This window comes from Saxophila tyrrhenica (assembly GCF_035928015.1).
Source record: "Saxophila tyrrhenica strain CCFEE 5935 chromosome Unknown scaffold_6, whole genome shotgun sequence".
Lineage (NCBI taxonomy): Eukaryota > Fungi > Ascomycota > Dothideomycetes > Mycosphaerellales > Extremaceae > Saxophila > Saxophila tyrrhenica.
The window spans coordinates 11,209-32,205 of record NW_027041738.1 but is presented as its reverse complement, the minus strand read 5'-3'; the positions used below and the strand labels follow the sequence as shown (position 1 = coordinate 32,205).

Sequence of the window (20,997 nt, the reverse complement as noted above, 5' to 3'; positions counted from 1 at the left end):
CTCACTTCTTCGCTTGTGCTGGAGGCAATGGACAAGATGATCCTAGAGCGGACAACGAGAGAAGCAGACGCTGCAGCCGACGCCACCAAAGGGTCGGCAAGTATCGACTTGCCGATCCGAGAGCATCCGCAGCATTCGAAAGATGTTGCACATGGGTTTGTGGCTGACGTAGGCTCCCACCAAGACCTCCAGCATGACACCGCTGACCAGCAGCCACCTTGGCCACGCAGCGATCCAGAGAATGAGCCAACCAACGTTGGCCACCGCCTTTTCGTGTAACGGGATGCCGGCGTGACCGATGCCATCTGGAACCAGCTCCAGCTCTATCGCAAGAAGGCAGAAGAGGCCGAGGCAGAGCTTCAGCGCATGGTCGAAGAGGAGCGCAAACTCAGAGAGTGGCTCAAAGCCTGTGCTGATGCGAAGCGTCAAAAGGAGCTGGAGGAGCTCGAGCGGAAGCGCAAGGAGGCTGAAGAGAAGAGGAGACAGAAGGCGAAGGCAAAGGAGGTGCTCATGCGGATGGGACGTTGTCCTGTCGGATACGAATGGATCAAGCAGAGTGGAGGGTACAGGTGCGCTGGCGGATCTCACTGGATTGATGACGGACAGGTTGCGAGTACGATGAGGTAGGGCAGTCTGAGTCTGCATAGGAGCAAGCCCATTGCCATCCTGCCATGATTCTGTGCCATTTCCTACTGCAAGGCTTTCTGTCTGCGGTGCAACTAGCCAGGCTTTCCCGCCAACAAGTTTTGAATGGTGTGAGCAGGGTGCCGGTGTTGGCCGCGAGGCGCTGGGCCCATGTGTGGGCCTGTCTCTCGGCGACAGGAACGTCCATCCGTAGACTTCATGAATCGGTCGATGGGCTGTCGAACCGCTCACCCTCCAGCCGACTGCTCCTCATATTCAGCCCTCTCCAGCACCTCTCCCGCCCCCGCTTCCTTTTTCTCCACCCACACCCTCCCCAACTCCTCCTCAATCTCCTCCCTCCTCTGCCGCAAGTCCCCCGCCGCTCGCAGCCTCTCACGCAACTCATTCAACTCCTCCTCAGCACTCGCCCGCTCGCTCTGCGTGCCAATCCGCACAAACTCGTACTGGCTTGCATCCTCGCCCAGCCCAAGCGTGAGCAAGAAATTATGATATCGCTTGAGCGAGGCGCGGGTCGAAATGGTCAACAGCGTGATACCCTTCGCCTTACAGCTCTCATACAACCCTCCCTCAACATCCGCTGAGACGGCCGACGTGCCTTCGTCCACGAAAGCGTACTTGGGCTGATGGTACAGCAGCCTCGCGATGCCCATCCTCTGCTTCTCACCGCCGGAGAAGACGTCCTTCCATGCTTTCGAGGTGTCGAAGCCGCCTTCTCTGGTGACCAGGTACCCAAGCTTCGCTTCGTCCAGAACAGCCTGTAGATCTCCGTCCTGCTGACCCGCAGCGACCATCTCGGATTGTGTGTGCGGGTAGATGATCTGGTCCCTGAGCGTGCCGTTGCTCAGATAGGGTCGCTGAGGGATGAACATGATGCCGTCCTCACCCACCGCGCGAGGCCGACATGTGATGCCACGGTAGGTTGGCCACAGTCCAGCCACAACGCGAGCAACACTGCTCTTCCCTGCACCGTTGGGGCCAGTAATAAGTACGTGCTCACCAGGTCGGACGTGGAGTGAAAGCGTCTCGGTCAGCTCTTCACCTCCCATCGGCCACAAGCCTGGTGCAACAATGGGAACTTCCTCCAGTCTCACGCCATCAAATCCGAGCACCATGCTACCGCCCACGTCGGCCAAGCTGTAGGGTTCCGGGTAGCGGTTTTTGTGGGTGTAATGTGCATTCGCGTTGACACGGTGGAGGGAGGAGATGAGATTGAATACCCGTGAAGTGTACCCAGCAAGCTCGGAGAGGTCTTTGATCGAGTACATCATCCGTGTTCCAGCATCTGCGAGGTTGAGCATGATCTGCTTGTTCACGATGAACTGCTGCATGCGGGTAGAGCTCTTCTCGTTTGGATCGTTGCAACTCTCTGCCGTATCACCGTCGACATTTCGGCGAGGTGGCTGCGCAAGTTCTCCGATCATTGGCAAAAAGACTGGCAGACTGGAGATAAGGTACCCATATGCTGACCACGAGTACTTCAGGACGTAGTCTTCCAGCGTGTGGTAAGCGATCCGTGTCCGATATACGGCCTCCATGAATTGCTTCAAACTCCTGAACTCTGCGCTGAGCTGCTTCTTCTCAGTGGCGCCTCCAGCATAGAAGGCAACCTCCTCCGCATTCGCAATCAATCGTGCATGCATCGAGCGGAACTCACCCTCCTTTTGCCCTTCCTTCGCCTTTAATCTGCCGAATGGGGGCGTAGCTTTGGAAAGCAGCGATGCTGTGAAGAAGTAGTTGATGAGTAGAGCTGATATCCCGAGCCTTCCAAGCGAGCGATACAGCTGGTAGTTGAGTACGAACAGGTCGACCAAAGGCTTGCCCAGAGAGCTCATTAACGAGGCAGCCGCATCACAGAACAGAGTAACATCATGCGTGATGTACTGGTCTGCTCCTTCGATACTCCCATCCAGGTTGTGTAGCTTGTAGTACGCCAGATTGCCATTGAGATACAGATCATGGATATACCTCGTCAATCGCGTACGGAAAGCGATGGAGATCTTGCTCTGCAGAAACTTGATCTGGTGGTTGACACCACTGCCGACCAGTCCAGCCAGCAAGAACCATCCCACTTTCTTAAAGAACGAGCGGCCCTTCACTGCAACCAGGTCGCCGTTGATGCCTCCCTCGATGTGTGCGACAACAATGGTGAGGTATGTCCGGGCCAGAAGGCATACGGCATGCATCGACAACAGCGCCGCCTCTTTGCTCCGCCACCGAGGGATCATGATGGTGAGGAGGGTAGAGATCTGGTGAAGAAAGGCTTGATTGAGGCCGGGCCTGATGTGACCAGACGGGACTGCCGACCCAAGGAACAGCCGCTTGTGCGCATCGAATGTACTCTGCTTGGTTGGGTGGATGTCGACACGACTGGGCTGTCCTTTGCGGTCGACATACAGCACCCTGTCGCCGTCCTTAAGTCTTTTACTGCTGTTCAAGCGCATGAGCTGTCGTCCTTCATCTCTGCTCTTCCGTCTTTCCCTTCGCCATCTGTAGCCGCCATACCCGCCGACAACGATTGTGAGAGTGAAGGCTATCGCGACCAGTCTTCGGGCGGTTGCTTTAGACAAGCGATTACGCTGCTGCCATCTGTTGACGACATTGACAAGGCGCTCGTAGAATGTATTGAAGAGGCGTTCGGACTTCGACGGGCGGAGGGTGGATTGGGCGGCCATGTTAGATCGGAGGTGGTAGGTTGTCGATGATGTGGATAGATGCTGTCCCCATCGCGCGGTGTCCAGGTGTTCGACGATTATCCAGAAGGTGAAGTGCTCACCCACAACGATGCGGCTCGATCGCACATGATGCAAGGTTCATCGACATGTGCATGTGACTTTCATGTGATAGTTCTACATTGGGAGAGCTTCGAGCCGAGGCAGGGACTCGTTCGATCAATGGCTTTTTCCAACAACACCTCTGAGTCTTTGGACGTTTTTTGTACGTCGAACTACGAAGGGCTACCGACGGACGTGGAGACGTAGCTAAGACTGGGTATGAGAAGTGTTCATGCCGGTCTGTTGTGCATTTGCGACTTCCTCCTTTACGCTACCTGGGCATTTTGGGGCTACACGTACTGGCGGAGTTTGGCGGCATCTGAGCGCGGTGGCAACATAACAGCGCTGGAGGTACCTCGGTCCGACGAGGAGATGGGGATGTCGAGAAGGTTTACATCTTTGATCCTGGTTTCCTGCACTCCTTCCTCAGCGGCACTCTGATGAATGGGCGGCCCCAACAGCCACGAGGGCGCTTATCGGGCCAAAGACGTGTTCCTGCTCAAAGGTCACGACGGATCACGTGGATCCAGCAAGGACAATCAGGACTTAGTAGATAGGACTTCCGTATGAGGTTGCGAGCGTGCGCGGTCTCTTCAGACACTCAATTCACTCCATCCGCCTCACACCAACAACCCGACTGACCCTCTCGTCAATCCTCCTGACCGTCTCATTGAGCTCCAGCGTCTCGCAGCCATACTCATGCATCAACATCGCCATCCCACCGACCTGCCTTGCGATCCTGCGCGTCTGCAGCCTCGTCATTGCCTCCAATATCTGCTGCGCATCCGCCTTCTTCCTCAGCCATGTCCACCTCTTCCCGAGCGTGAAATCCGCATACCGCGTCCGCTGCGCCCAGAATGAATCGTCGTCTACTTCGTCTCCCTCGCCGTTATACTCGTCGTCATGATTGGTACTGCGCCGTCTACTCCCCTTCTCCGGCGGAGAAGAATACGCTGCATGATCGTAATGTGGCGGAGACAACGAGCTATTGCGCCGTCTCGCCCGCTTCCTATGCCCATTCGCGTCTCCAATCCCCGCCTCGCCTTCCGCGAGAAAGGGTCGCTCAAGCTCCTTCATCTTCTTGCACAGCTGCCTGACGACGTCGGACATGGTCTTGAGACTGACGTCGTCCAGCTCCATGCCTACATACGTCCCTCCCTCCGCTCGCTGGGCAAGTCGGCGGTGTCTTTTCATACCTTTGCGCATCATCTTCAGATTCGCGCGCTCCTCCAACAATTCTGTACGAAGATTCGTAAGGTAGGAGTGTACTTCATGATGCGCCTCGCATAATGTCTCGAGGTTGGTCCAGATCACTCGGACGAACGTTCCCAGAGTAAAAGCGAAGGAGACAAAGCCGATGATGCCGCTGGTGAGGAAGAAGGGCGAGGTGGGCGTGCCGGTGGATATCACGATGCCCATTGAGATCTTCGTTCAGGTGGTAGGCCGTCTAGTCGCGCCATGGTGTTGCTTGCGGGACCATCCCAAAAGCAGTTGCAGACTTTGATACGGAGGCGGTCAGCAAGAGCCGTACTTTGCTGGTGAAGGTCCATAACGTGGATGTGATGATGTTAGGTTCGGCATCCGCACCATTCCGGACCTTGTGCCGAGCAAAAGGCACCCTTCACCTCGGCCAGCCCCATCGGGAAGGAGGTTACAGCCAAGAACATCTCTCCCACTACCTCCTTAGACTTCGAAGGCTTTGCTTGTTCGAGGTTCTGATCGTCCTCATGCCCAGCATCATAGTCTGCAAGCTCTACCCGTTGCTTAGGCTAATATTGTAGCGTGCCCAAGCAGTGGGGGATGGAAACCTAGAGTCTTGATGGGAGAAACTTTAAGAGGTGAGGCCTTACTGCTTACTGCACGGAGAAAGTGTACCGACGACATATCCGTCATGGTATGGACAGCCTACGAGACATGTATCTGCATACGAGCGGGGCTCCATCGCTTTGGCCTTCTGTCAATTTAGCCGTATGGAAGATGTATATATCAGAATGGGGACTTTGTGTTGTACCCAATCGACACTGCTGGACCAGATGCGACAAGAACAGATCACAACACTATTCTTTCCACTCTGAAGATGAGGGCCACCGCAGTAGCTGGCCTGGCCGGCCTCGCGGGCTTGAGCTGTGCTGGAGAAACAACCTACCACAACCCGATCATCCCGGGGTAAGAGACTCCTGGACAACAGCCCTACCATGCCTCATACATTCGCTGACTGTTGTTGCAGCTTCCACCCAGACCCAAGCTGCATCTTCGTGCCAGAATGGGACAACACGCACTTCTGCGCCGTTTCCTCCTTCATCGCTTTCCCAGCCATGCCAGTGTTCGCCAGCAAGGACCTGGTCAACTGGAAGCTGATCAGCCACGTCCAGAACAGACCATCGCAGTCTCCGACGGCCGGCAACCTCACCAGAAGTTCCGGAGGCTGGTACGCTCCAACGCTGCGCTACCACGAGGGGAAGTTCTACGTGATCAATGTGGATGTGGATGCGCCGTCGCCGAGTTCGGGCATCTTCACGACCACAGATCCTTATGATGATGCGGCGTGGAGTGATCTGCTTCCCGTCGAGATCGGTGGGTACGACCCAGACATCTTCTTCGATGAGGACGGCACTATCTATTCTCAAGCCGCCATTACGATCAACGATGATCCTTTCACAACAGAGATTCAGCAGTTCACTATCGAACTTCCTTCTGGAAACACCACGCCCCGGAAGTCTCTAACCAACGGCACCAACGTTCAACCACCGGAAGGTCCGCACATGTACTACAAAGACGGCTGGTATTACTTGCTGTTGGCAGAGGGTGGTACGGCCTTGGACCATCAGGTCACCATCTCCCGCTCCCGGAAGCCCACTGGCCCTTTCAAGCTGGGTCCAGCGAACCCGATCCTCACCGCAGAACCAGACTCCCTCTTCCAGACGGTCGGCCACGCAGATCTCTTCCAAGACGCTGAAGGGAACTGGTGGGGAGTCGCTCTGTCCACTCGCTCGGGCCCGGAATACGTGCACTGGCCCATGAACCGCGAAACCGTCCTGTACCCAGTCTCCTGGCCAAAGGGCGAGTGGCCAGTGCTCGACCATGTTCGCGGCACCATGTCTGGTCCATTGCCACCTCAGAACCTCGACGTGCCTGGTACTGGCCCGTTCGTCAAAGACCCGGACCACTACACCTTCCCTCGCGGCTCACCCCTACCACGCCACTTTACCTTCTGGCGCTTCCCGCACGAGGAGAAATACACCATCTCCCCACCAGGTCACGCCAACAGCCTGCGCCTGTCTCCCTCCAATGCCAACCTCTCCCAGTTCCCGGCTTTCGACCCGCTCGCCGGCCAGACGTTTGTTGGTCGCCGCCAGGTCGATACGCTGTTTAAGTATAGTGTTGACATGGAGTTCGCGCCGTCTAGCAAGGGAGAAGAGGCTGGTGTGACCATGTTCCTGGCTTCCGAGCGCCATGCTGATTTGGGGGTTGTGTACAGCAAGGGCGCACCACACCTGCGCTTCCGTGCCAATGGTCCTGATGCGCCGGCGACAGTCGTAAAGCCGCTGCCCAAGGGCTGCGAGGATGGCATTAGTTTCCAGATACATGCGTTCAACTTCACGCACTACTCGTTCTCGGCTGGACCGCGACATGGTGGGAGGATGGAGGATATTGCTCTGGTGAACAACACGCTGTTCTCCACTTCGTTCACCGGTATGTACCGCGCGGACAAAAACGTCCTCACTCCCTCTGTGTTGGTGAGACGTTGTACTGACGGTAAGATGCTGCAGGTGTATTTGCCGGCATCTACGCCACAACGAACGGCAACGGTGAAGAGGGTACTCCTGCATACTTTAAGAACTGGCGGTACCAGGGTCTGGGTCAGGCGGGCGCCATCGATAAAGATGGGAGTGTAGAGTACTACCCAAGCAACGGGCAGGAATAAGGTGTAGATAGGACGATATAATCGCAACGGTATTCGATGGTGCTGATTCTATTGCGTGGCAAGCTACTGCAAACGTCGGACTTCTTGCGTGGGCCCTGGACGATGCCTGCCACCGGTGGAATTCCTTGCAGTACGAAGTCGATTCACACTGGCCCTAATGACCTACCACTACTCTTCACGGAGCAGTAAGACCGCTGAGAGTTGCAGCTTGGAGGAAGTCGTAGCAGCAGCAGAAGCACGCTGAGGAGCGGCTGTGTTCACAAGGACAAGGTTTCTGGAACCGGCGGATGATAGGCAGTCGAGGGCCGAGGTAGATGGTCTGATGTTGCCGATGTTGAGTGTTCAATGACACCGGAGGGTCTGAACGATACGATCGATGGACTAGGCTTCTATCTGGCTTCGGCTGGAGATCTTTCCTTGGGTCGACTGGGGTGAATTTGATCACTATTGCTTCCGATTTGTGGGGAGATTGCAGAGAGGTCAAAAGTGTTCTGCCATGTCCATTTTCTCAGATGATTTCGGAGGCTCTAGTGAGCGCTCAGAGGGAGAAGGAGGGTAAACCGCAGCCCCCGCCCTTCCTCTCCGGTTGCGATAATCTTGGAGCAATGGAAGTGCTCTTGGTCACTGTTAAGCGAGACCAAGGCTACTGCTGCCGCGTTTGTAGCATCATGTGTTGTGCACCAGCGGGCTACAATGCAAGACTATTTTGAGAGCAAGACTGTTTTGAGAGCACGATGAAGGAAAGACATGCCGTGGTATGCTCTCCATGGTGGAAGCCAGTTGATGGGAGGCGTCCATACCTCACGTCTTAAAAACGACAACCCATCGTCTTCTCCTACGTTTGGTAGTCGCTTCAAACAATTTTTGCGCTGCAACGTTGCCCGGGAACACACGACCAGCACTATGTTCGGGAGAAATACTCCAGCAGTTGAGGAGTGTAGACTCCAGACCGATGTCACCACAACCAGTTATAGTGAGTCTACTGAGTGCAGTCATCGTTCGCGATCTGGGGGGAGGTCGCCATATGAGGTTTCCGAGCCCAGAGCCTGGGGTCAGCACAGCGTCGGCTTGCGTCGGACGCAATGACTTTTCCAGTTCTTCTGAGAATTGCTCGACGCCTGAAGTATTCAGCAGGGCTGCTGGGTTCGTCCGGTGGTTCGGGATACTGCACGTCTCAGCAGCGCGGCCAAGCGGGAGGGGTCGACGAAGGATGGTTAATCTCGTTGACAAGCCGTGACTGCCCGTGAGATTCTTTATGCCGATGGGATGTTGTTCTATGGCATCGCCATCCTCCGGCTTCCTCAGGATCGAACACGCAGCTTCACCTTCACCGACCATGCTTCGGCCCTCGAGTTGGACGACATGTATCTGGTCCAAGGATGCAACGGTGATGACGGATGGTGTGCTATTCTGGAGTGATACCGTAAGCGGTGGTATTGCGCGCTGCGATGATTAGATGGCAGCCGTGTTGACGCCACTCGGAGCATCGTGAGACGGTAGAGGTGGGAGTTGGCGACAAGGCGTCAAGGCAGGCAAGGGGAACTGATATTAAGGATCTCCAGGCCCCCCCACTGTGCCCGATTTAGCTTCGGCGCTAGCAAAACATCCACCTTCGTCTCGTTCGCGACTTCATCTTCGACAACTTCGACAACAACTCCGGATCTGCAAGCAACATCGGCCGCATGCTGTCGTGACACACTTCAATCAACCTGTCACAAATACAAGCAAGAACGTGACATCCACGTCGTACGAAAGATGTCTTCCCACCGCGCCGGGCTTTGGGAAATCTGGAAGGATCCACGTGCAATGTCCGCCCACGTTTCGGCTTCTGTGGACCGCGCCCGATCTCCTTCTTGTCGCAGATCATGTTCGCCTTTCATGCCCCCCTCTGACACGCCCACCCACCTGTTCCTCGCTTCAACCAGAAGACAAGTCGCTTAAGCCTTCTCCTGCTCGAGGACCATGCCCAGAAGGGCCGTTGGTCTGTTGCCCTCCGCGCCCCATGGAAGCGCTAACAGCATGGTAAGACACGCTCCTCCAGCGTCTATTCCTACAAGATCTCATACAAGAACGGCGGCTCCCTGTTCCTTTCCCTCCATCGTCAGTTTTCGCAACCTCGCTGCTGTTTTCACAAGAGTGCTGGGTCACTCGCTGCCACTCGTTTGCCTACTCACCCAATACATTCATTTTTCTTCCGAGAAGAAAGCTTCCGCTTCAACGCCACCCAATACCCATATCATTCGGCAGTAATTCCCCCAATACTGCCTATCATGAAGTCTTTCGCCCTTGCAGCCTCCGCGGCCACCCTGCTCTCCCAGGTCCAGGCCGCGCAGTTTGTCATGTACACTGGAAGCACTGAATCCAACGGAGACGACAATGTGGTCGAACGTGCTGACCCCATCCTGGCTCCTGGCGTTCTCAGTCAGCACGTCCACCAGATCTTTGGCTCCGACGGCTTCGCTCCAGGTGTGACATACGAATCTCTCCAGAAATCATCCTGTACCAATGTCGGAGCTTCCAACGGAGACAGCAACATGGCCGACAAGAGCATCTACTGGCACCCGGCGCTGTATGCCGAGGCGAGCGACAACTCTGGCTACATCCGCATCCCCACCATGGGCCACAAATTCTACTACAAGGATGTTGGGAGCGACATGGACAAATTGGCGTCGCCGTTTGAGTTCCCCCATGGCTTCCGCATGTTGGCTGGTAACCCGTTCATGAGGGTAGCAGCCAGCGACCTGCAGCAGCAGAACGTCACCCAGTGGATGTGCCACGACTCCAGTGGAAGCAATCAAGGCACGGATGGTGGCTTCCCTGATGGCGTGACCGACTGCGACGCCTACCCCGGCTTCAACGGAGCAATCCACTTCCCGCACTGCTGGAACGGCGACGACTTCAACCCGGCCGACCCCGCTGCCCACATGTCGTACCCAGAAGGCGACGTTCAGTCAGGCCCGTGCCCGAAGAGGTGAGAAAGATCGTGCCATGAGATTATTTGGTCGAAGCCGGACTGACCTCGTTTATAGCCACCCTACGCGCCTTCCCCACATCTTCGTCGAGAACCAGTTCGATGTACACGGCATGGCCGGCAAGTTCAAGACCGATACGTTTACGCTCGCCATGGGCGACCCGACCGGCTATGGATGGCACTACGACTTCTTCAACGGATGGGACGATGGCGCCATCCCCGAACTCTTCAAGACTTGCCCACAGCCAGAGTTCGGCAACGAGGACATCGGCTCATGTCCTTCCATGAAGCGTGGTGGTGCGACCAACAAGTGCCAGCTCAAGACAACCTTCAAAGAGAATATCGATGCGCCTGGCAAGTACCTTGTCGGCTGTAACCCGGTATCGAAGAACAACCCGGCCCCGATGTACGCTACCAGCCCTCTTGGTACCAGCTCCAACCAGTGCAAGCTCGCCTCAGGCGGTCCACCACCAAGCGGACCGAGCAGCTCTTCTCCGTCAGAGTCGTCGATGGCCGCCAGTCCCAGCTCCGCGGCCGGCTCCAAGTCTAGCTCCATGGCACCTTCCGGCACCATGTCCGCCACCTACATCCAAGCTTCGAGCTCCGCACAGGCCACCAAGCCAATGGAGTCGAGCACTATGGTTACGTCGACCAAGTCAAGCAGCACTCCTTCCCCGTCGACCTACCCTTCGTCGGGCAGCGGGTCCGACATCTCTTGCCCAGAGTCCAACCACCAGAAGTACACCGTGAACGGCAAGACTTTCCGAGTACAGTGCGGTGTCGACCACCACGGCGGCGACATGAAGTCTGTCACCGCACACTCCCTGGCCGAGTGCGTGGAGGCTTGCGCTTCAACCGATGGCTGCGTAGACGTCTCACTCTCCGGCGTCGCCTGCTACATGAAGAGTACCCTCGGCGAGCGCAAGAGGAACAAGGGCGTGAATGGCGCCAGACTCGTTGACGCTACCCCCGCTCACAAGGGCGGCAAGGGCAAGCCTGCCGGATACGTGACAAACATCCATACTGCTACCGCTTCCCCAACCGCGACGGCTGCCAGCCACCACCGAAGGCATCTGGCGAAGCACATTCAGCGGTATGCTTCGTAGATTGCCTCGGGGTAGGCAGGTGTGGCAACGCCGTATGATTTCTTCTTGATGACCTGTACAACATCGGCAGCTCGAATATTTTTGGATGGGTTTGGAATATGGGTGGAGAGCATGGAAGCGCTTAGTTTTTCATTGTAAATATTGTTTACACGTGCATTCGTGCTTGACGATATCCATTCTCAACGTCCTACCTTTACATCGGACGCATGCTTCCGACCGACATGTTGTTGAGACCTCATCGAACCGGGACAAGTCCGACACATCGACCTACATCCTCAACATCCTGAAGTATACGATACAATCGTGGGCAGCATTCAATCGGTGAGTTACTCGGCGGCGGTGTCATCGACTTCTGCAACCGCTGCAGCTTCTTCCCCGCTTTCCCGCCTTCAAACAACCACTGCCACTCCACTCTTGCGGAGCTTCTTCCTCCATAAGCACGAGTTCCTGCAGTAGCGACGGCTTCATTCTGTCATCGCCGCAGCTCTTCTGCGGAGAGTGGGCGATGGCCGATGCCGCCATTCGGCCCTTCGTGGCACGACGCTGCTTATTATACAGAGAGAGAGGTAGGCGTGTAGCTTCCTCTTTTCCCTCCTTCTCATATCCTGGTATCACTTCAAAAGGCCCAGCGGGAGCATCAACCACAAGATGAGAAGCTGGAAAGAGTTCCTACTCGCAGCTGTGCCTCTGGCTGCCGCACAGTCGAGCACCACTGCACCCGCCGATGGCTTGACCACAGCTGCCGGAACACAGACTGGCTCAGTTGGCACAGCTACGATCAATGGATCACCAACAACATACTCCGTAGCCTTCACCGTGCCGGCCTCTGCAGACGTTGGTCCGAACCTCCTACCTAACATCAAGGACCCAAATGCGAAGCAAGCCCAGCAGCTGTGCCCAGGTTACAAAGCAAGCGGCGTCGAGAGGACTGCCCGTGGATTTACGGCCAGTCTCACGCTTGCTGGCGAGCCTTGCAATGTCTACGGAACAGATGTTGAGGATCTCACCTTGACAGTGGAGGTGCAAACGAGCCACCGCCTGCGTGTCAACATCGCACCAATATACCTCGACAGCTCCAATACTTCGCACTTCATTTTGCCCGAGAATCTGGTCCCAGCTCCGAAAAACGGGGACCTCCCACAAGACATTGACCTGGAGCTGAGCTGGAGCAATGAGCCTTCCTTCTCTTTCGTGATCGTGCGCAAGTCGACCGGTGATGTGCTGTTCGATACCCGAGGCAGCGTCCTCGTCTACGAAAACCAGTTCATCGAGTTCGCATCACAGCTTCCGAAGGACTACAACCTGTACGGCATGGGCGAGCGCATTCACGGCCTTCGGCTCGGGAACAACTTCACCGCCACCTTCTATGCTGCAGATGCTGGAGATCCGATCGATGGCAATATCTACGGTAATCATCCTTTCTATCTCGATACTAGATACTTCGAGGTAGATGAGTCTTCTGGCGAGCGCACGATGGTCACCACGCAAAATGTATCTGCGACTGGCAACTACGAGAGCTACAGCCACGGTGTGTATCTACGCAATGCTCATGGAGGTGAAGCGCTTATGCTGCCATCGAACTTGACCTGGCGTACGCTTGGTGGCTCGATTGACCTGTACGTCTTTGACGGACCCACAGCGGAAGATGTCACGAAGCAGTATCAAAGCGGAGCGATTGGTCTACCGAAGATGGTAAGGAGCATATTGTTCAATGTAATCAAGGGTGTCGCTGACTATTGGAATCTTCTTCTCAACAGGAACAATACTGGACGTTCGGCTACCATCAGTGCCGGTGGGGTTACAAGAACTGGTCGATGGTGGAGGATGTCGTCAACAACTACCGAGCCTTCGACATTCCTCTGGAAACTGTCTGGACGGACATTGATTACATGTTCCAGTACAGGGATTTCACGAACGATCAGAACACTTTCCCATATGACGAGGGCGAGGAGCTGCTTTCACGATTGGCGGCTAATGGACAACAGTATGCCGTTCCCCGCGCAAAAAGACCATCGCAAGGACTGAGCTGACCCTACCTCTAATCATCCAGCTACGTTCCCATTGTTGATTCCGCCATCTACATCCCCAACCCAAACAATGCTTCAGACAACTACTCATCGTACACTGATGGTCACGAGCGCGGCGTCTTCCTCACGAATGCCGACGGCAGCGAGTATATTGGTTCAGTGTGGCCAGGGTGAGTCCCTCCTCACCTTTCGGTGGCTTTGTGTTCTTAACCTCCAGCCAGGTACACCGTCTTTCCCGACTGGCACGCCTCTGATAGCGTATCATGGTGGTCAGATCAGCTGAAACAGCACCACGATAACGTGCCCTGGTCTGGCATTTGGATTGACATGTCTGAAGTCTCATCGTTCTGCATCGGCAGTTGCGGTACTGGTAACTTGTCTTTGAATCCAGTCCACCCGCCCTTCGTGAGAACGCACATACATCACACCGACTTGACGCCGCTGACTCTGCGTCACAGGGCCTGCCAGGAGAGGAGGGCAGCAAGATCTTCACCTACCCCGAGGGCTTCGACAAGACCAACAAGTCCGAAGCAGCAATGGCTTCGTCGCTCTCTGCTTCACAAGCCAGTGCGGTGGCGAAAGCGACTCCTCCGAGCACAGCGACCACACCGTACTTTGTTCCTACGGTGACTCCGGGCGTGCGCAATGTTGAGAATCCGCCTTATGTGATCAACAAGTGAGCATACACTGCTTCTGGGCTCTTCCATTCCGACGCTGACAGTGTATCTCCAGCATCAACGGTGCCTTGGGTGTCCACGCCGTCTCTCCTAACGCCACGCACGTCGATGGAGTTGAGGAGTACGATGTGCACAAGTGAGGACGCCCATATTGTGTCGTTGCTGGCTCAGGCATACTAACATGTTGTAGTCTTTACGGTCATCAGATACTCAACGCCACGTACTACGGTCTGCTGGATGTCTTCCCTGGCAAGCGGCCCTTCATCATCGGCAGGAGCACCTTTGCTGGAAGTGGTACCGTTGCTGGGCATTGGTGAGTCGACGTCTCAAAAGACGACGCGAGCGCAGACTGACCCTTGCCCTTTCTTCCCACCAGGGGCGGCGACAACACCAGTCTGTTTGCATACATGTACTTCTCCATCGCTCAGGCACTCAACTTTGCGTTGTTCGGCATACCAATGGTAAGTAGTCTGTCTCTTCCGCCGAGATACGGCTCCCTGTTGACGTCGAATAGTTTGGTGTGGACACTTGCGGCTTCAATGGCAACTCAGATGAAGAGCTTTGCTCCCGCTGGATGCAGCTATCTGCCTTCTTTCCATTCTACCGGAATCACAATACTCTATCGGCAGACTCCCAAGAAGCTTACGGTACAGTCCCACTTCTACTCATCTTACAATCAAGCTTGGACTGACAGGTGTTCTAGTCTGGGCATCCGTTGCAGAAGCATCTCGCAAAGCCATGGCCATTCGCTACAGCCTTCTCCCATACATGTACACTCTCTTCTACCTCTCTCACACGACCGGCAGCACCGTCATGCGCGCCCTCTCGTGGGAATATCCAAACGACCCTACCCTGGCCGCAATTGACAACCAGTTCCTCCTCGGTCCGAGCGTAATGGTCGTTCCAGTTCTGGGCCAGGGCATGGACTACGCCAGAGGCGTCTTCCCCGGTATCGTGCAGGGCGAGGTTTGGTACGACTGGTATACGCAGGAAGTGGTGTCCGCCAGACCAGGCCAGAATGTGACCATCCCGGCGCCGCTTGGCCATATCCCGGTGTTCATCCGCGGAGGATCGGTATTGCCGCAGCAGGAAGCTTTGTACACGACGTTGGAGTCCAGAAACTCGAGCTGGAGTCTGCTCTGTGCGCTCGACGCCAATGGCGCTGCAACAGGACAGCTCTACGTCGATGATGGGGAGAGCCTAGTACCGGAATCGTCGCTGTTCGTCGACTTCGCTGCGAGCGAAGGGAGCCTTTATGCCAGCGCTCGGGGTCTGTATAACGACACCAACGCTCTCGCTAACGTGACGATCATGGGGGTTGCAAGTGAGCCGCAAAGTGTGACGCTAAACGGAGAGGACGTGGGCAATGTGGCGTATGACAGTAGCAGCAAGGTGTTGAAGCTGACTCAGCTCACGACTACTCCGGCGTGGATGGAGGACTGGGTGTTGAGCTGGGCTTGAGTGAGAGCCAGGGGTGTTGTGGTACGAAGGCCAGCGGAAATCTTGACGGTTTGAGGTACCTCCAACAGAATCCGGATGGCCGCTTTATTAAGTGTCCTGTTCAACCGTGAAAAGTAGTTTCGTTCGTTTCGTTCAAGGGTCGAAAGTGTTTGTAAGAGCATCCCTCCATACTTTGGACGAGTCACGTGCCTCTTCGCTTCCGAGCTGAAGCAGATTGAGATTCCAGATTAGCTCCTACGTTGCTCGTTCTCCTCTTCCCATCTGTTTGCCTTGTGCCCGCGCAGCACCTCGTGTTTTCTGCCATCATGTCAGCTTGGCGAGAAGACATGTCGATGCAGACTGGCTGGCGGCCGCGTGCATGAGCATCTCCGATGGTCGAGGCCGGTCTTACACGGTACATTGTCTGGTACTCGACGGATACCTGCACCCCAGTCAGACCACGTATCGCTTATGGTGACAGAAGCAGCCTCAGTAAGCATGCTCATCATACGACCTTGATTGGGACTTCAGCCGTCGGGAGGCCTTGAGATCGCTACAGCTGAAGGAATCTTACCAGCCAAAGCCTGCCGGCTGCAGATTTCTACCCAGAAGTAAGAGCTGGCTCGCCTGAGCAGCATGAGATTCCCGGAAGTCAGCTATCATGCAGGTAGGCTCCCTGTCACGCCAGCCTCTCCAGATGAAGGTGAGCAATGGTAACGAATAAGTAACCCGGTCCTGGCAAACCACCCGCATCTTCAAGGGTCAAGCTGAGCGTGATTCCGCCATCTTCACGCCATCCCTACTCCCCTTCCACCGCATATGGACTCAAGCGAAATGCTCACGAGGGTCTTCAGCTGACCACTACTGAGCGTTGTACGAGGCTTTTGACCTTGCAGAGATCTCACTCCACGGCTACTATAAGTATTCGAGCATTTCCCAGAGTAAACTATATCCGGGGACATACCGTACTTGCGTTTGTGGCAAAGTCTTCCGTTTCATAAACAGTACTAACAACAACCATGCCAGCTCAAGTTGTGCTCGATGGAGCGCCTAACGGTGCTCCCAACGGATCGTCCAGCGGAACACTCAACGGAGCATCCAACGGAACACTTAACAGCCCACCAAGCCCAGAGCATACGCCGTCACCGGGGAGACCTCGCCATGCTTTAATCGACACCGAGGGGTTTCAATGGGGCGAAGTGGACGACAAGTTCATGCGTCTCGCAGGGCACCATGACGCCGCTCGCGTGCTGGCCGCCAACCCAGCGGCAGCAGCGCTTGTAACGCCACCAGCCATCCAGTTGCCACCACTCGGCCCGCTGGCACATTTCAAGGGATCCTTTGCTGGGACTGGGATGAACCTCATCTTTCGACCGACCAACAGCTCGACCAAAATCCCAAGTCCATTTGTACCTCCGACACCAGCTTTCCCTGCAGTACCCAATGACTCCATCTTGGAGATCAATCTTACCGAGGAGACACTCTCCTTCGCTGACCCTCTCGGTGACGTGCCTAATCGTGGCTTCAACACTCAGCGGGACATCCATCTGAACGGGGTGCCATACGTGCAGAGCGTCAACGACGTGACCAACACCGGGACCGGACGGGCTGATGCGCCACCTAAAGGAATCCACTTCGAGCCCGGAGTCTGGATGCACGTGCCTGCCAGCACTGATCCGACAGGAACAGCAACACTGAACCGCATGGCTTCGATCCCGCATGGTACCACTATCAACGCGCAAGGCGTCTCTCCCACGACTGCCATCGCTGGACCGCCAAACTTCAAGTTGCCGCAGAACCAAGTCGACATTACGCCGTTCAAGATTGGCGATCCTGGCAATCGGCTTAACGACGTATTTCCCTCACAAAAGGTTGAATCTGTTCATTCTGCCAGGCTGCCGCAGGATCTCACCAAGTTTGTCGGTAAGTGATCTCAGCCAGGACAACAAAGATGTCAACCGACGAAAGACCATTCAAGGCGTACTGACACTCTGCCAGAGGAGGGAACCATCACGCAAGATATCCTGGACAACCCAAATGTGGTGCTCGCGAAAGCCATCGAGGGCCAGAAGATCACAGAAACCATTGTGTTCAAAGTCACTGCAGGGCCCCAAGGCGTCGCCAGCACGACTACTACTCCTAATCCCATCGGAGGCGGAGGTCCGGCGAGCATCGACTTCTTGAACGGAGATGACAAGGGTGACGGACCGAATGCTGATGTTCCGTTCATGTCTGCAACTTTCTGGATCGAGACCGTGGAGCAGCAGGTCACGCTGCCGCCCTTTCCTCCAGGCCGGCAAGGACCGGTCAGGGTGAGGCCGCGGACCGCAAATGCTCGTGTGCCTGCTCCGACTTTCCTCGTCCACCCGCCAGCTCAACACATCACCACTCCACGGACCGTCGCGGTCAAGTCGACGCAAATCCAGTACTCGCAGACGGTGTTGTTGAACTTTGCAACTCTCTCATGGCCGCACGTCAGTGTTGGTACTTTGGTCCCGTCGGATGACGTGACGGCGACGATTCATTTGTGAGGGAGGCAATCGAGATAGCTAACGGCCGGGTCTGATGCTTGGGCGACTCTCAATTGTATCTCTTTCTCACCATCTCGCCAGTTCAGTTCTGGTAATCATACACAAGCTTCACCTTCTCCTGCTTTCCTTCCTTCTTTACAACGACACGGCGAACGAACATGCGCTGCTCTTTGATCTTCTCAAATCCCCAGATCTCAATAAGGTATCAGCATATGCTCTCTTCAAAGGATCGACCAATGCACAAGCCATACCTGATGAGCAGTCCAACCCGCCTTGGCGCTCTCAACATACGCCTCCACCTGCTCCACACCCTCATCTAACCACCCTCCGGCAAAGAAGTCGCCATCATAAACATCGCCAGGCTTAGACCACTTTGCCTTAGCCTTCACACGGCCCATCACCGGATCCTTCGACTCCCGCATTTGCCAATCGGTAATCCATTCTTCGTTGACAGCGGGGATGTTTGCGGTCGTCTTCTGGTCGATGCGGTATTTCGTGTTGTCGCCTTCTTTGGACTGGGATACTTCGAGGTAGACTGGAGCATGTGCGATGGCTTTCCGCATGAGGCTATTGAAGCCTTGCTGAGAATTCATGAGTAGCTGCTGATGCGTTGTATCCTGATGGACGTACGATCTCGAGTACACCGTCAACATCGTTTGATAGCTCCCGGTTCTCCAAACTGTCAGCTTTCTATTGAGAGAAGACGCCGTGGTCCAGTCTCACCATCTTCCATTTGCCGGAGAGGTCCTGCAGGCTCTTTTCGCTTGGTGCTGCCATGTTTCAACGTCGGTATCGCAACTTGATTATACCAGACAAACGTTATTCTGCTGTCCTCAACAGCGAAGTCAAGATGATCTCCATGCTTGCCGAAATGAGGCTTCTAGGATTTCGAGGTGGTTGTTATGACGAGATGCATGCAGGTACCGTTTTAGCTTGAAAAGCTTATTCCGCATGATGTTCTGCCATGGCCAGCGTTGAAGAGTTCACGATGTGGCCCACCATATGCCATGCCGTCCTAGACCTCAGAGTTGTAGTCTCTGTGGTTCCATTGCTACCGAGAATACCTTAGTTGTTCTGCCAGGAAGGCTCAGGTTTGCTCCTCCAGCTCGAACGTTACTACGGACCAAGGCATGCTGTCAGTCGCGCTGTCCTGCCGGGTCCGGAGACCCTTCACGCCCGAGTATTTTTGTGTATCATTGGCCTTTGGCGTTTCCCAGCCTTAAATCTTACAGACCGACAGGAGCGTTCAACGTTCAGTGTGTGATGTCGGCGCCTACGGGCTTTGGGAAAAGCCCGACCGCGGGGTTCGTTGATTGATAAGTATTTCAGTTCTACCTATCCATTCGCGAGAGCAAACCATCGAGGACATTCCCGTCGCTGGAGCAAGATACATCAAGGAAAATGGACAGCAAAGGGAAGACAGCGAGGGTAGCGCCAGGCGACCTGCAAGTCATTGGAGTAAGCCGACGACTTCCCTCAAGCACGCCATTCCGTACCAATCAAACACCCTGCTGACCTACTTTTACTGCTCAGGCAGGTCTGCCTCGTACGGGAACAACGTCGTTGTACACGGCTCTGGAAATGCTTGGCTACGACCGATGTCATCACTTCAAGAACAGTATCGGTGGGAACTGGTTTCCGTACACCCAGTCGAGACAATGGCAAAAAGCAATGCAGACCGACGATGCCGCAACCAGAAGGAAGATCATCAAGCAGATCTACAGAGACGCGGGCTGCCGCAGTGCTGTCGACTATCCCTCGTCTGCGTTCATAAGTGATCTGGTCGAGATCTATCCAGATGCGAAGGTCTGTTGAAGCATTCGCTGATCGGTTCATCGCTGACATTCCCAGTTTGTACATAGCGTACGGTCTTCGCCGCTGGCGTGGCGGAAGAGCTGGAATAGCACCCTCGACCAGATATACGGTCGAATGATGTATTGGTCGTGCTTCCTCATACCGTGAGTCCGCTCTTCCGAAGAGATGTCCACATTCCTGCCTGGAGCGGCAGCAAATACGGTAAGTTTGCCGTGCTCTTGACTGACCATCTTCAGTCACATGCAATGGGCGCTCTTTCCAACCATGTACGGGTTCCTGACGTGGGACGAGAAGAGATTGGGTACCACACTGAACGGCGCGGACGACGACATCACCATGTACGAGCGCCACAACGAGTACGTCCGCAAAGTCGTGCCCAAAGATCGTTTACTGGAGTTCGAGCCGAAGATGGGCTTTGGACCGCTGTGCAAGTTCCTGGAGGTACCAATCCCGACGGACGACCAGGGCAACGAACTGCCGTATCCGCATGTGAACGATACGAACGAACTCCAGAAAGGCATCAAGGTCCTCCGGTTGGTCGGGCTCGTCCACTGGGCTTTGCTGGGTGGCGCGGTCTGGGGGACAGGTAAAGCATCAGGGTGGTGGTAGGGCCAGCAAAGAGGGAAGGGGAGGGAGGATAGATGATTAAGTGCTGTAGGCTGAATGATTCTGTTGATGTAGTGTAGTGGATGACCAAGGCAAGCGTTTCAACAAAACATTTGCATGGCTGTTCGTTCATGTGTCTGTTTGTGGTGAAGCCATTATTTCTGACCTCCGTCGATCATCTTTTTGGTGAACATTTTCTCATCAACCGCCGATTGTGACAGCCTTGCCTCGAGCTTGCTAGCCAGATGAAGTTGGGTCTCTCTCCTGACTCCATCCATAGCTTGGCGACCGCGTCACATCCGTGACTCCGTAGGTACATCTTGTTCGCACGCCGGAGGACTCTCCGGCGACCAAGTGGGAGAGAAGATGCGACGAAGCCCCAAAATATCGCCATGTGGATCTCGCGATTGGCGCCAGCCGGAAGGGGTAATGAGCCAGAAGGATTGCATATCGTGAAGATCGCCCGCATATTCATCAAATATA

General features: G+C 55.2%; 9 protein-coding genes across 9 annotated transcripts; 6 read left to right on the top strand and 3 right to left on the bottom strand.

Moving 5' to 3' along the window:
• Window positions 1-27: 27 nt before the first annotated feature.
• Window positions 28-627, top strand: LTR77_004030 (uncharacterized protein; the record flags this gene model as incomplete). Its single annotated transcript, XM_064801284.1, has 2 exons — window positions 28-255; window positions 316-627. 2 exons carry the CDS (start codon window positions 28-30, stop codon window positions 625-627), a joined length of 540 nt encoding a protein of 179 aa, XP_064659914.1.
• Window positions 628-872: 245 nt separating this feature from the next.
• PXA1 (ATP-binding cassette long-chain fatty acid transporter pxa1) lies at window positions 873-3,317 on the bottom strand (the record flags this gene model as incomplete). The annotated part of the gene is made up of 1 exon (XM_064801283.1): window positions 873-3,317. One exon carries the CDS (start codon window positions 3,315-3,317, stop codon window positions 873-875), a length of 2,445 nt encoding a protein of 814 aa, XP_064659913.1.
• A 705-nt stretch (window positions 3,318-4,022) lies between these two features.
• Window positions 4,023-4,835, bottom strand: LTR77_004028 (uncharacterized protein; the record flags this gene model as incomplete). The annotated part of the gene is made up of 2 exons (XM_064801282.1): window positions 4,023-4,558; window positions 4,613-4,835. The coding sequence occupies 2 exons, from the start codon at window positions 4,833-4,835 to the stop codon at window positions 4,023-4,025; spliced, it is 759 nt and encodes a 252-aa protein (XP_064659912.1).
• A 658-nt stretch (window positions 4,836-5,493) lies between these two features.
• LTR77_004027 (uncharacterized protein) lies at window positions 5,494-7,341 on the top strand (the record flags this gene model as incomplete). Its single annotated transcript, XM_064801281.1, has 3 exons — window positions 5,494-5,582; window positions 5,644-7,109; window positions 7,187-7,341. The coding sequence occupies 3 exons, from the start codon at window positions 5,494-5,496 to the stop codon at window positions 7,339-7,341; spliced, it is 1,710 nt and encodes a 569-aa protein (XP_064659911.1).
• Window positions 7,342-9,611: 2,270 nt separating this feature from the next.
• Window positions 9,612-11,418, top strand: LTR77_004026 (uncharacterized protein; the record flags this gene model as incomplete). Its single annotated transcript, XM_064801280.1, has 2 exons — window positions 9,612-10,312; window positions 10,371-11,418. The coding sequence occupies 2 exons, from the start codon at window positions 9,612-9,614 to the stop codon at window positions 11,416-11,418; spliced, it is 1,749 nt and encodes a 582-aa protein (XP_064659910.1).
• A 648-nt stretch (window positions 11,419-12,066) lies between these two features.
• Window positions 12,067-15,583, top strand: LTR77_004025 (uncharacterized protein; the record flags this gene model as incomplete). Its single annotated transcript, XM_064801279.1, has 10 exons — window positions 12,067-13,110; window positions 13,176-13,402; window positions 13,469-13,615; window positions 13,667-13,850; window positions 13,904-14,121; window positions 14,178-14,258; window positions 14,313-14,435; window positions 14,499-14,583; window positions 14,637-14,769; window positions 14,826-15,583. The coding sequence occupies 10 exons, from the start codon at window positions 12,067-12,069 to the stop codon at window positions 15,581-15,583; spliced, it is 3,000 nt and encodes a 999-aa protein (XP_064659909.1).
• Window positions 15,584-16,581: 998 nt separating this feature from the next.
• LTR77_004024 (uncharacterized protein) lies at window positions 16,582-18,093 on the top strand (the record flags this gene model as incomplete). The annotated part of the gene is made up of 2 exons (XM_064801278.1): window positions 16,582-17,485; window positions 17,561-18,093. The coding sequence occupies 2 exons, from the start codon at window positions 16,582-16,584 to the stop codon at window positions 18,091-18,093; spliced, it is 1,437 nt and encodes a 478-aa protein (XP_064659908.1).
• Window positions 18,094-18,175: 82 nt separating this feature from the next.
• On the bottom strand, window positions 18,176-18,746 carry LTR77_004023 (uncharacterized protein; the record flags this gene model as incomplete). The annotated part of the gene is made up of 2 exons (XM_064801277.1): window positions 18,176-18,286; window positions 18,345-18,746. The coding sequence occupies 2 exons, from the start codon at window positions 18,744-18,746 to the stop codon at window positions 18,176-18,178; spliced, it is 513 nt and encodes a 170-aa protein (XP_064659907.1).
• Window positions 18,747-19,494: 748 nt separating this feature from the next.
• LTR77_004022 (uncharacterized protein) lies at window positions 19,495-20,517 on the top strand (the record flags this gene model as incomplete). The annotated part of the gene is made up of 4 exons (XM_064801276.1): window positions 19,495-19,551; window positions 19,627-19,899; window positions 19,945-20,051; window positions 20,145-20,517. 4 exons carry the CDS (start codon window positions 19,495-19,497, stop codon window positions 20,515-20,517), a joined length of 810 nt encoding a protein of 269 aa, XP_064659906.1.
• Between the last annotated feature and the right edge of the window lie 480 nt (window positions 20,518-20,997).